Source organism: Typopeltis vanoorti, chromosome 25, assembly GCF_054136105.1.
Source record: "Typopeltis vanoorti isolate ZY-2024b chromosome 25, IOZ_Tvanoo_1.0, whole genome shotgun sequence".
Taxonomy (NCBI): domain Eukaryota; kingdom Metazoa; phylum Arthropoda; class Arachnida; order Uropygi; family Thelyphonidae; genus Typopeltis; species Typopeltis vanoorti.
The window spans coordinates 31,292,239-31,305,697 of NC_143573.1; the positions used below are offsets into that span (position 1 = coordinate 31,292,239).

Here is a 13,459-nt window from a genome sequence, read left to right on the forward strand (position 1 = left end):
CATTTATAAAAGGCGAATATAAGGATGCTTGGCAGTGGTCGTGTTATTTTAAGTAGTGCAAGCTAACTCAACCCCGATTTCTTAGCTTGCACTACTTAGAATAACACTTAAAATAACCCAAGAGCTTATGAGGATTGTATCCTCGTAAGCTCTTTCATGGTTTCTACAAACATTTGGCTCTGAAATAATTTGGATCTTTAATATCCACTATTTCTATGTAATTTATTATAGAATTTCTTGGCTTGTGACATTTTTCATTTTCCTTTTAAAAAGGCGCCATAATTCTAAATTTTTCATCTTTTTTCTTCTCCCAATGTATGGTAGATCATATCAACTTATAAGCTTTAGTGATTATGTTTTAATTTAACAATAATATGAGAAGCAATTATAGGCCCCGAGACTAATGCCGTGAGGCCAATAATCCTTCAAGTAATACCAGTCTTATGACCTTTCGCTTTGCGATGATCCACTTATACAACGGTTTTCAATTATAACCAGCGCCCATTTATACAAGGGGGATCGAAAAGTTCTGATGAACATCCAGAACAAAAATCAGTTAATTTTATATCTTTTTATATATTCTAAAAGAAAAAGAACAAATTATTACGTTTTGATGAAACACGAGGTTAAAGGATTTTAAGATGTTCTTTTTTGCAGTTATATCATTTTGTTCTAGGTGTTTATCAAAACATTCCAGCCTCCCCATTGTACAGTGCAGCAGTCGCTCATATGATGTTTTAGCAACAAGTGGCTCCCGTGAAACAATTGCTATACGTTTCTGTGGCTGTTTATTTTCAACGTTCGTTACTCGTTACATCTCTTTGTGTTTTGGTGTTTCAGCTGTGAATTGTAAATTGTTTATACCTATTATTTTCTTTTATATAAGGTTGACCGGAAAGTAATCAATTTTTTGAACTACATTTTTAATATAAATTTTATTAAAGAACAAATTAACATTATTCAATTCTATAATCACCATCGTTAATTATAACCTTCTTCCAATGATCTACTAAGTTTAGAATTCCTTTTTTGAAAAAAGTTTTTTCTTTGGAGGCAAAAAATTATATCAAAACTCATTGGGACATCATCTTGCGAATGGAAAGTTTTATTTCTTATGCTGTGTTCTAAGGAACTGAATAAGTGATAGTCACTAGGGGCAATATCTGGCGAATATGGAGGATGTGGTAGAAGTTCCCATCCTGGCTGCCTAATTTTTTCTTGAGTCATTCTTGCAGAATGTGGTTTTGCATTATCTTGCTGCAAAATTACCCTTTTTCGATTGACAAGCACAGGACGTTTGCTTAACGATGCTTGATGTAGTCGCTCTAATTGTTCACGGTGGATGGCTGCTGTGATAGTCTTACCTTGTTCCATGAATATCCCACAAAACGCACAACAGAACCTTTTGTGGATGAAGTCCATCTTTAGGTGTTGGAATTGAAGTTTGATTTGGAGAAAGCCACTGTTTTTTGCATTTATTATTCTTATATAGCACCCATTTTTCGTCACCAGTTACGACTCATTCCTAAAAGGAATCATTTTGTTGTCTGGTCAACAATGAATTGCAAATCGCCTGCCTCTGTGCTTTATTGTTTTCTGACAGTTCATGCGGTATCCATACACCCTGTTTAAGAACCTTGCCACTCTTATGTAAGTGCTCTTGGACAATTGACCATGATGAATTAAGTTTCTCTGCTAATTCTTGTATGGTTTGTTTTGGATCTGATTCAGCGAGAGTCTTAAGAGCGTCGTCATCTAGAGTAAGGGGTCTTCCAGATCGATTGTTTTGGATCTGATTCAGCGAGAGTCTTAAGAGCGTCGTCATCTAGAGTAAGAGGTCTTCCAGATCGAGGACGATCAGAGAGATCAAAATTTTTTTCTGCAAATCTAAACCATTGCTGACATTTGTTAACCTTCAGTACGTCTCCATAAGTTGAGCAAATGATTTTGGTAGCATTCTTTTTCCTTGGTGAAACAAAAACAGCTTACAATGACGTAAATGGTGTGCTCTTCAACGTTAAAGTCCGCCATATTAAAAAAATAATCTAAAATAAAAAAAAAACAGATTTTTTAAATAGAAAAGTAATGCTAATATTTAAATAAAAATCAAATTTAATAATTTATGTGTTATTTAAGAAGAAACATTCGGCTAAAAATGACCTATTAAAAATAATTGATTACTTTCCAGTCCCCCTTATACATTGTTTATAATGGTCACAGCTTTGATAAAATTCCAAGTATGATTGTTATTGCTACTAGTGAAAAGAAGTCCCATATAACGTATTATATTACCTACTGAGAATAAAATGATTAAATTTGCTGACAATGGCGTATCGCAGAGAGGTTGTAGGCTAAACTTACCTCGCACTACTGTTGTTACATTTGTTAAAAACAAAGATAAAGTTCTTAGTCAAGTGAATAGTATGACATTAGTTAATACTACAGTTATCTGTAAATGTCACATTACTGACAAAATAGGAAAACTTTTAATGTTGTAGATTGATGACCAAACAGGTCGGTGTCTTCCTTTAAGCCATGCGATTCAGAATAATTTTTACATTTCCAAAAATTATTCTAAATATTTTTTTTGCGTACCTGACAAATAAATGCTTTATTTGTGTCATTTATACACATATATGGTTACTTAAAATATTATTTAACCTTTACATACATATCGCAAATGATAAAAATGGCAGTGATTAACTATATGATAAAATTCACTATATGGCAATGATCTGGAACCTAACATGTTGTATGACCTGGCATACATATGTTATTATTATTAATTAGCCCTCCCTGGAGTCAACAACACATATTGGGAGGCCCTCCATTACACAGACAGCTCATCATACAGTGGCTTGAATGTATTCACTGTCTTCACACTCACTACACTTCCAGGCAATGCATTCCAACCACCCTCAACTCACCATGCAAAAAACCAGATCTTATTAATTTGCTCATGACTTTTTTTATACAGCATCCAGGGAGGATAGCCTCTTGTTCTCTCCTATCTTCATCCATTATATGAAAAATTGATACTCATTAATCCAATAATTACCCATGATAACTATTGTCTTGATGATGTCTCCCCACTAGACTCCTCAATGGCATTCCCTCAATCTTTCTTCATGTTCAACATTGTAGAGACTAGAAACCACCTTAGTCAGTTGTCTTTGAATCTTTTACAACATATCTTCATCCATTTGAAACCCAAGTAACAAAATCTTGGCACAGTAGTCCATATGCAGTCTGAATAAAGCTTTATACAGTGGAATAATTACATCTTTATGCCTACATTTCAGTGTTCTTGGCATCACTGCCATAATGTGCTATTGCAGTCCTCACAATTTTAGTAAAACATCTTCAACATTTCAGGTCCTTATCCAACATCACAGATCCCTCATCTCCTCTATGTCATCTAAGATATCTCCCCCACCATCCTATATTCTGCTTCCCATCTGTGCCTCCCAAACTTTTGAGGTAGAACCACTTAATTTATACATTATTCTACATACTCCCCACAAAGTCTTATACATTTATTAGAACAATGCTGCCATTTGGAATCCTCTGAGAAAAAAAAAGTCTATGTTTTTGCACAAACCAGTCCTCAGATGCAAATATGGCTTCATCATCTGTGATAAATTTTATTCCTTTCAAGTGTTTCTTTAAATTTGGGAATTAGAAATAGTCAGATGGGGCCAGGTCGGGCAAATTTGGTGGGTGAGGCAGACATTGAAACCCCAAGTTGTGTATTGCCTGTTGGATTTCAGTAAGCAGGTGCATTGTCCTGCATATGAAGGATGGTATACATGGTAAGGATTGTACCATTCATATCCCAAAACACAATGGCAAAAATCTTTCCTGCTGACTTTTTGGTTCAAAACTTCTTTGGCTGTGGAGAACCTTTGTGTCTCTACACCATTGATTGTTGTATGTTCTCTGGGTCATAGTAACAAAACCATATTTCATGAACAGTCAGAATACGAGCCAAAAAATGTGCACCTGATTTCTCAAAATGACCAAAAATCCCTTGAGATGACAGCACATGTTTTCTCTTTTGGTCAGCATTCAGACATTTGGGGATCCGCTTCGCTTAGAGTTTCTGCATGTCTAGATTTTGGGATAATAATCCCAACTCGTTCCCTGGATATCTCGGTCTCCCTGATCTGGGAGCATCTGTGCCTTAGGATGCCCAGCTTTCAACTTGGATTTGGGAGACCTAAAGGTTTCTTTTAATGTGCTAAATCTGTTTTCATGCTATTTATTGATTGTGTCTTACTTTCCTACACATCAAGTTGTGTGTATGTGTGTGTGGAGGGTGATAGGGGTTTTTACCCTTAATTCACATAGCAAACCTTGTAGTTATTACGAACTGTCTCTGGTCCCTAGGGATCAGCTATAGTGATTGTTTATTGTATGTGGTGTAAATGGGACAATTATATCCAGCGATGTGTAGTGTATATCTGAGTTGTAAGTCAGTGATCAGAATTGAAGGAAATACAGGAAGATTGTTTAATGTAAAATCAGGTCCAGTACAAGTTTGTTGGATTCCATAATTAAATTGAATAACTGCAGTAAGAAACATTGGCTTGAAAATCAGCAATAAACAGACCAAAGCTGTGAAAACAGTAGGAATATAGAAAACTTGGAACTACTTTTTAAATAAAAACCTCTAAAACAAGTAAAACATTTCAGCTATTTAGACACAGTTTTAAGCGATGATGGCAAATTAGTACATTCACACTGGACATGACATATTATGTTGTTCAGTACTGTATTCCCCAATGGGGAGCAGTACATAACAAATCATTTCATATATACAATTTACCATCTGTCATGCATGTGAGAAATCATTGTGTGCTTTTTAGAAAACCAAAATTATGTTAGAATCAAAAAAGGTTTTGCTTTTTGGTTATATAATTTACTGATAATTAAGAGAAATTCTGACTGTTTGCATTTTTAAATATCGAAAGGTGGATGTAATTATATTTCATTCTGTTTTAATCATGCTGATCTGGTTGGCTGAGTGGTTAGCATATCTGCTCTCCAGCCAAGAGGCTGCACGTTCGAATCCCACCATGGGCATGAATATTTGTGATTCTCCTACCAATTCTATGTGGAAAGGGAATCTGCAACCCTACCGCTTATTCTAGCAGAAGACTTCATTCTCAAAACTCGGTGAGGTATGAGAGTGACCATACAGCGTTACTGATGTCAAATGTGAATTTTTTCCCCTTTCTTTTAGTGTTACATGATGATCAGCATTCATTTTTGAAATTATGGATTCTACAACCGTTTTAAAATAACTCTTTTTATTATCCCGATGTTTCGATCTTCATATCAAGATCATCATCTGGAGCATACATAAATACACAAGACAAGCTGCATTACATTTCAAACTGAAAGCTAGAGAAACAATGATTTGATCACATGCTACTCACTGGCATGACCTCTAGTGAAAAAAAAAAAAATTACATCAAGCTAGATTTAATTTATGATTATATGAATAAACATTCTTGCTTACAGATAGTTTTCCGGCCAGTAACAGTGATGTCTTATTTCTATTATTACAATTGTTATTTTTGATTTAAAAATTATTTATAAATTACAACATGAATAAACATTCTTTCTTAAAGTTATTTTAGATTTAGGATCCTGTTTTTTTTTACAGTCTCCTATTTACAGTTGTTCTTAGAGAGAAAGGATTCCTGGGACGAATATATGCCTTCCACATGTATGGGATTTTTAGACCATCATTATTGTTTAGATGGGTGGTTGATAATGATCTCACAGGCTTCCTTAAATTTGCGTTCCTACCATGTTTTGGTGTGATGTAGATAACTAGTGCTTTTCCAGTCAATTTTATGTAAGGTGTTCAGGACATAATCAGAAATGCCAGCTTCACCATAATTATTATATTTAATGTGTTGTTTATGTTCTTTTTGTCTGATAGGAATTGTGCGTCCTGTTTCCCTTATATATGGTATGTTACATTGTTGCAATGCAGAAGTCATATTTCCATATACAAGTAGCCAAAAGGTATCACACCTTATTACTAAAATACCCTGGATTAGAGAAAGATGTTGAAAGTTTTTTCACTTGGTTATACTATAATTTAAACATGCCAAGAAGATATATAGGGGAAACAGGACGCACAATTCCTATCAGACAAAAAGAACATGAACGACACATTAATGACTGGAAAAGCACTAGTTGTCTATATCACACCAAAACATGGTATGAATGCAAATTTAAGGAAGCCTGTGAAATTATTATCAACCACCCCAATCTGAACAATAATGATGGTCTAAAAATCCCAAACATATATGGAAGGCACATATTCGACCCATGGAACCTTCTTCTCTAAGAGTAACTATAAACAGGACTATAGATAATCAAGGATCCTAAATCAAAAGTAACAATTGTAATGCTAAAAATAGGACATCATTGTTACTGAAAGAAAACTATCTATAAGAAAGAATGTTTATTCATGTTATCATAAATATAATTTAACTTGATGTAGTTTCTAAATAATTAATTTTTTTTTTCACTAGGGGTCATGCCAGTAGAATAACCTGTGATCTAATCATTGTTTCTCTAGCTTACTGTATGTAATGTAACTCAGCTTGTCATGTATATTTGTATATGCTCCAGATGATTGTCTTAATATGAAGATCGAAACGTTGGTAAATTAAAAGAGTTTTTTATAACACGGTTGTAAAGCCTATAATTTGATGCCTGAGTTGTATCACCTCCCTTATGAAGTGGCACAATCTTGCCATCCTTCCAATCCTTTGGAACTCAACCCAATGCAAGACTCATTAAAACATATGTCAGGGCAGATGTCAACTCCTTGGCACATTCCTTCAGAATCCATGGTGTAATCTAGATGTAGTTGTATCAAAGCTTTATAAAGAGGAATGATAATTATGTCTGTTAGTTAGTATTGTCAATAACTAAGTAATCCTTGAGCTATATTGACTGCTTTAGCAACATGCCCTCTAAACTTCAGTTCTCTGTATACTATTACTATCCCCAAATCCCTGACTTCATCAATTTCCTGGAGCACAGTTCCCTCAGTGTGGTACATAACTTTTGAAATTGACAGTTTTTCTACTTGGTTATACTATAAATTAAAGATACCAAGAAGTTATATTCTTGGTTTAATTCTTTATCCAATTGTAAGCAAACAAAGTTTGCACGTGAATTAACTTCACAACTGGGCGACTCGTATATAGAGGCTAATGACTTCACATCACTTGCCTTGGTATCCCATAATGCAAAACACATATCCTTATGGACATGTATAATGCTATGCAATATGGGAAGGATCACTACCCAGACTAGATTCAACCTTTATTGAGGTCTCATCAGTGGGAGCTAGACCCAGAAGTGATACCAAGGTTGAAGTCATGTTTCATAATGCAGAAGTCATGTTTCCATATACAAGTAGCCAAAAGGTATCACACCTTATTACTAAAATATCCTGGATTAGAGAAAGATGTTGAAAGTTTTTTCAACATCTTTCAAAGTACTTGGTTATACTATCAATTAAAAATGCCAAGAAGTTATATTCTTGGTTTAATCCTTTATCCAATGTAAGTAAACAAAGTTTGCATGAAGTTACTTCAGTAGTGAAGTAACACGTTATTACGTTCTTCCTTCATCATGCCTATCGGTCCATTTATCATTGTTGGTTGTATATTGGTTTAGCTCACATCTGACGTTTCATTTCATCTCAGAGCCATTCTGTAGGGTTGATCAGGAGAGATATTAAAATAGTACCTGTGGTATGATGTGGCATGATCATAAAACTGAAAGTATTGGAGTGAATGGAGGTCTGGGTTTAAACAATGTTGAAAACATGTGAAAGAGAGTATAAATGATGTGATTGAAAGTAGCAGTAAGATAGTGTATGCAAAAGTTGCAGTGGAAGAAGTTCAAGAGAACATTGAAAACCTGAATAGAGAAATAACTCGATTGCATGCAGTCCTTCACAGGACAAAGCACGAGATTGGAAGTCTGCAGAAGCAGCAAGAAATTAGTCAAACTATCCTAGAGCATATAAAGTTCTTTGTGCCAGTGACTGGTTGATCAGTTAACATCTGCTTTGAAAAACAAAAATTCTGGTTACTTCTTCATATAGGATAAGATGGAGGAAAACATCTATATTACATAGAAATCATTATAGATCTGAAAGAATTTTTAGAATCAGCATCAGCTATGAAGCGCTCTTGCAACTTCACCAAGAATGGTTGCATTAATTTACCAAAGATCCAGAAGATTCATTTTAAGACCGTATAGCCTCACTTCTCTAAATTAACTTCATAGGTATTCAACCTATAGAGGATGCCATGTATGGACATTAATTCTTTTGTCAGTAAAATTTAAATTTGTTTCCCTCAGTTACTTAGTTTAGTGCTATGTGTCTATCACAGTTTATAATTGTGCTCTGATGATACAGAGTAGAAATTAGCAAAATATTATTGAGTTTAATAAATGTGTTTTTTGCTCTTGGTGTTGTTTATACTGTAAAGCATTATTATGAATGGTGCTAAAACACTCAATCAACTTTGACCATACCTTAACCATCCTTTCCATGATACTAATTTGTCTATAATTTGCTATATCTGTCTTGGAGTCTCCTGTATATAATAGGACTATCTTGTCTTATTTCTGCTCTTATGGGACTTTGCAATGGGGAGATTTAAAAAACTTACAAACAATTTCATTACACTTTCTTCTAATACACAGGCTGATATTTCATCAATATTCCCATGGCTGTATTCAAATTGGGATTTCGTAATATCTTAAAAATCTACTTCATTTACTTCTATTCTCATATCGATCCCTTTCACATCAGTAACAGCATTATCATCCACCTTAATGATACACACTTACAAAATGACCACTCTGTAATTCAACTGTTTCTTTCTTCTGCTTCTTTAACCTCTCTACTATTCACATTAAATTTATTTTTCTATAATCATTTTCTCTTTTACTCATCAACATATTGAAAGAGCTCATTTGGAAAATCGTTGCATGCTTAACTGATTTCTTGTAATCTGATTTTGCCTTCCTAACTATGCTATAGTATGCCCACACTTCATAGAACCCGGTCTGGCAGATTGCCAAGAATAGTCAATTCATGCTGAAGGGGAGAAAGAAATAAAGGATGTACAAATTGGTTGCCAGTACGCAAAATCACTTGCTTTATACATAAAATTTTCCAACTGTTATACAAGCAAAATAGTTACCACTTTAAAAGCTCATAAAGAAAAGTTAATTTTCCTACATGTAATAATAAACAACTCGTCCCACAAGACGCATTGATTACCCTATTATCGGAATGGATTCTCCTTCTTCTGACTTGTGCACAAGTGTCGAAGGGTCCCACATCTGTGGGTGTACAGTAGTAACTTGCCTCTCTTTTACTTTCATTAGTCTGCTGATAAACTTTTGCCTTATATATTCTCCACAACATTTCCTTTTTTTGCATCTCCTGCTTAATGCTGCTGCTCATTCATTTAACTCCCACCCGATTTATCTTTCTAACTATGGATATACTGTCTGATACTCTTTTTTTAAATATCCCTTGATCATTTCCCACATCATTAACTCGTAGTTGTCCCTTCCCTTGTAGTTTTCCCTTCTCTTGTAGTTTTGCATGCCAAGGCACTGCTTCAAGAAACTTGTAATTGCTTAGTTACTTCCCAGTTAAGATAACATAATCACTCTTTTGAAGTGTCTAAGTGGGACATTGGTGAACAGAGAGGAGACATTAGAACTGATCATAATATTATGTTACTGTTACAGCACCTCTTCACACTTATTAAGTGTGAAGGGGTGCTGCCAGTAGTATATTGGGAAAGTACTTTGACTACTTCTTTCAATAACTGCTAATTTGTATATGGATGAATTAGTGCCATTTACAGTTGGATGTAATGGCACAATCTGTTTGTGGATTTTCAGTAGTCTGTATATCTGAGGGGGGGGGGGTGACTAGAATTGTGTGGTTTTAGTTTATTTGTTATTAGCAATTTCAGCATGCCAGGAGGCGAACTTTCTAAGGAGTTGGGCCTGTGAAGTGGTTGGGCTGTAGTCCAAGAGAAGGCAGGTTGAATGATCTTGATGCAAAGCAGCAAGTTTTAATAATCATGGAGGTTCAGAACTATGGCATTCCCCTTATCAGCTTTAGAAATTACTTGTTCTGTTCTTCATTGCAAGTAGTTCTTCATATTGATATGGGTATGAAGGCTGAGACTGCCTTGTTCAATCTGAATTATAATTTCCTCTGTAGGAATAATTTAGATGCAAGTGCATAGTTATAGTCACAAGCGAGTGTCCTCCTAATTTCTTGTCTTGAGAATAAAGGACAATTAAGATTATTATAGGGTTTACTTAATGAGGTTGTTGAGGCTTGAGAGCAGAATTTTTTAGAAGATTAGTGTTGACTCTTCATTTGTCCAAAGGTACTCAGTGTAGTGTATGCACATTTCATGTTGTACTGTGTTTCCTGATGATGGCAATTTGACTTTTCTGAAATATTGGCAATACTAATGAAATTTATTGTAGTTAATATTAGTGTGTTGCAATTTCCTTAAAAAAATACAGCTATGAATACCATCACATATGCCCTACCACCAGGCTATTGTACAAAGTGTTAGGAACTGACTCTCTGATTGCAGGAAAATTAATTTGATTATGGAAATTTTGTAGCCTGTAAATAGGGTCAGTCATTCACATGGATATCATTTTTGATGTGAATGCTTTGAAAGAGTCATTAGCATTTGACTGTATGTCAAATGCTAATGAATTTGTCAGTATGTTTTATTATATAGTACTAGGCATTACAATAGACACAAGTCTGCAGGTTATACTAAGTCCAAAATACTTACATCTCCCAACATAGAATTTGTGTTGGGTGATTTGAGTGGCCAAAAAGAATCTTACAAGTGTTAACGTAATAAGTAGAGAGTTGCTTGAATTTTCACAGATGGTGGAATTTTCCATTCCACCATCCTTCCTTAACAATAAATATACACTGCTCTGTTGATTAGTATGGGTCTAGGACTGAAATGGACTGTCATACAGTGGAAATCATCTCTGTGGAATTAAGTCACACTGCATGTTCTTTTAGTTTAATGGAAGTGTTTGAGTATGGAAAATGCTTTTTTTCTTGAATGTATTGACCCAACAGTGAAATTTTGGAGGTAGCAGTGTAATGATTGAGATTACTTCTTGTCACAAGGATGTCCATTGGTAGGTCTTATATTGATACTCTGGTGTACATGTTCTAAGTTTAGGCACCGTTATCATATCAGCCCTTACACCTTCTGGGATGATAATGCTTCATTTCAAAAGTAGAGATTATAAACATGTGCTTTGAAGAGAATGTAAGAACATTGCAGTGGCTAGCACAGTTTCTTGATCTCTTCCCAGTAGAACACCAGATGAACTGGAAAACAAAAATAAAGGGCAACTTGAGTAGGCTGTGGAATGTGTTCAGTAATGTGTTCCAAGTGAACTCAGTAATGCTTTAAAGTAAGGATGGGGCATAGTACAGTAATTCAAACTCTTTCTACCAGAAATTAAGTCTTTTGCTGCATACAAAGGCAGGGCAGCTATTTATTAATTTATCATAAAGATGTTTTGTAACTTTTATAGGATAGTGTATCTTTAATAAATTATTATGTTCTCATTTTGTTTTGTTAGGAATCAATGTAATGTTTCAAATTATCCAAAGTTTAGTTAAGCATATTTAGAAGTCCTGTTAATATCTGAACATATCCTTTAAGAAACATGATAATTAATAGCATCTTCCCCTGTGAAACAGATAAATTTAAGAAATATTCTATCTTAAAATAATAAGAATAATAAAAAAAAAGAAATCTTTGATATTCAGTTATCAAAATGATAAAACTGAAAGTTTATTTTAATTATGAACTTTTTAATTAGATTTTATTTTTTCATTTGAATTATAAAAACTTTTTTTTTTTTTGACAAGCCTCTTAGCTTAGTCTGTTTTAATAATACCTTTTGGTTGGAAAGACCTGAATTTGAATCCCATGTGGGATGTGAAGAACTTTTACCAGAGCTTTCAAGTGAAGATGAGTTAGCCAGTCTCATATGGTGATATTTTCCCTCCTAGATGCTACGGATTTTCTTCCAGAAGAACAAAGCAACTGACAGCCATAACATGCTATGCAGATAGGATTAACTGCCCTATCAGAGCATTAATTAGGTTTCAGAGAAACCAAGTTAGTTGGTTGTGACAGGCCACTGAGCATAACATGCACAAGAAAATGGATGGGGAAATTTTTTTTAGTAATCAAATGGAGAAAAGGTTATGGCACTTGTAGTAAACATAGTCATTCTCTACCAGGCACAAAACAAATTATTGATTGTTCAAAAATAAGGAAAATTGAAGATTGTTTGTCTGTTAGCAATATTGAATGTTAAATTTTTATTAATATTGGCAAATTTATTTCAGAGAACTCTTGAGTTATGCTTTATAGAAAATCAGGAATTTATTATTGATTAATAACATGCATTAATCAAAATGAAAGTAGTCAGGGTTAATAATTTAATCACTTTGTAGTATAGCAAACACTGTAGACACTTATAACAAATTTTAGTATAGCAAACTATTCCTCCAGTTCTTATGTATTTCCTGTAGTGAATCAATTACATACAGATAAATTATATTTGGTAATTAAATATGGTTGTCATTCATTCATTTAACAATAACCTATTAACATTTTTCATTTAAATGTTAAGTTGTATACATTTAATTCATTTAAACATTCATTTAACACTAATAGTATTAATCTAATTATTTATGCATATAGTTAAAAATTCTTTAATGCTTTGGTATTACTATAGGCAAAAACCCTTAAAGATAATAATACACTTGGAAGTATGCTGTCTACTTCAACAATACCATCAGGACATCATCTTATTGTGTCTGCAGGTGATAATGTTTCGATTCAGTTGCCAGAAAATGAAGTAACACTCTCAGCATATGCACTTCCAAAGCCAAAAACAGGTAATGTAATAAATAAAATATTTATTTAGCTTACTCCTGCATTATTCACTTATGTAGCTTTTAATGTATGTTAAGTTGATCCTCAAGGACTGATAAAACAAATTTTCACTGTTATTTCTTTCTCTCCCTGTAACTTTCCTTCCTTCACATTTATCAAATCTGAATAAATTGTCCGAAAAATAGTAGTATGATGGATATAAAGAATGAAGAGTTGGCAATAGTTGCCGGTCTGGTTGGCTGAGTGGTTAGCGTATCTGCTCTCCAGCCAAAAGGCTGTGGGTTCGAATCCTGTCGTGGGCATGGATGTTTGTGATTGTCTGTGAAAATACTTGTGGTGGTGGTGGTGGAGGGCAATAGATGGTATTGGTGTAGTTGCAGTTTATTGTGGTTGGTGGAGACAGAGCTGTAGAG

The 13,459-nt window shown here is 34.2% G+C and overlaps 1 protein-coding gene across 3 annotated transcripts in view; it reads left to right on the forward strand.

Moving 5' to 3' along the window:
* LOC150092634 (dyslexia-associated protein KIAA0319-like protein) overlaps window positions 1–13,459 on the forward strand; it is a 511,769-nt gene that overhangs the window by 159,024 nt on the left and 339,286 nt on the right. For all 3 annotated transcript variants that reach the window (XM_090414369.1, XM_090414371.1, XM_090414370.1), the window contains one exon: window positions 12,886–13,048. In XM_090414369.1, the coding sequence (XP_090270495.1) occupies window positions 12,886–13,048 (163 nt within the window). The remainder of the gene's footprint in view (window positions 1–12,885; window positions 13,049–13,459) is intronic.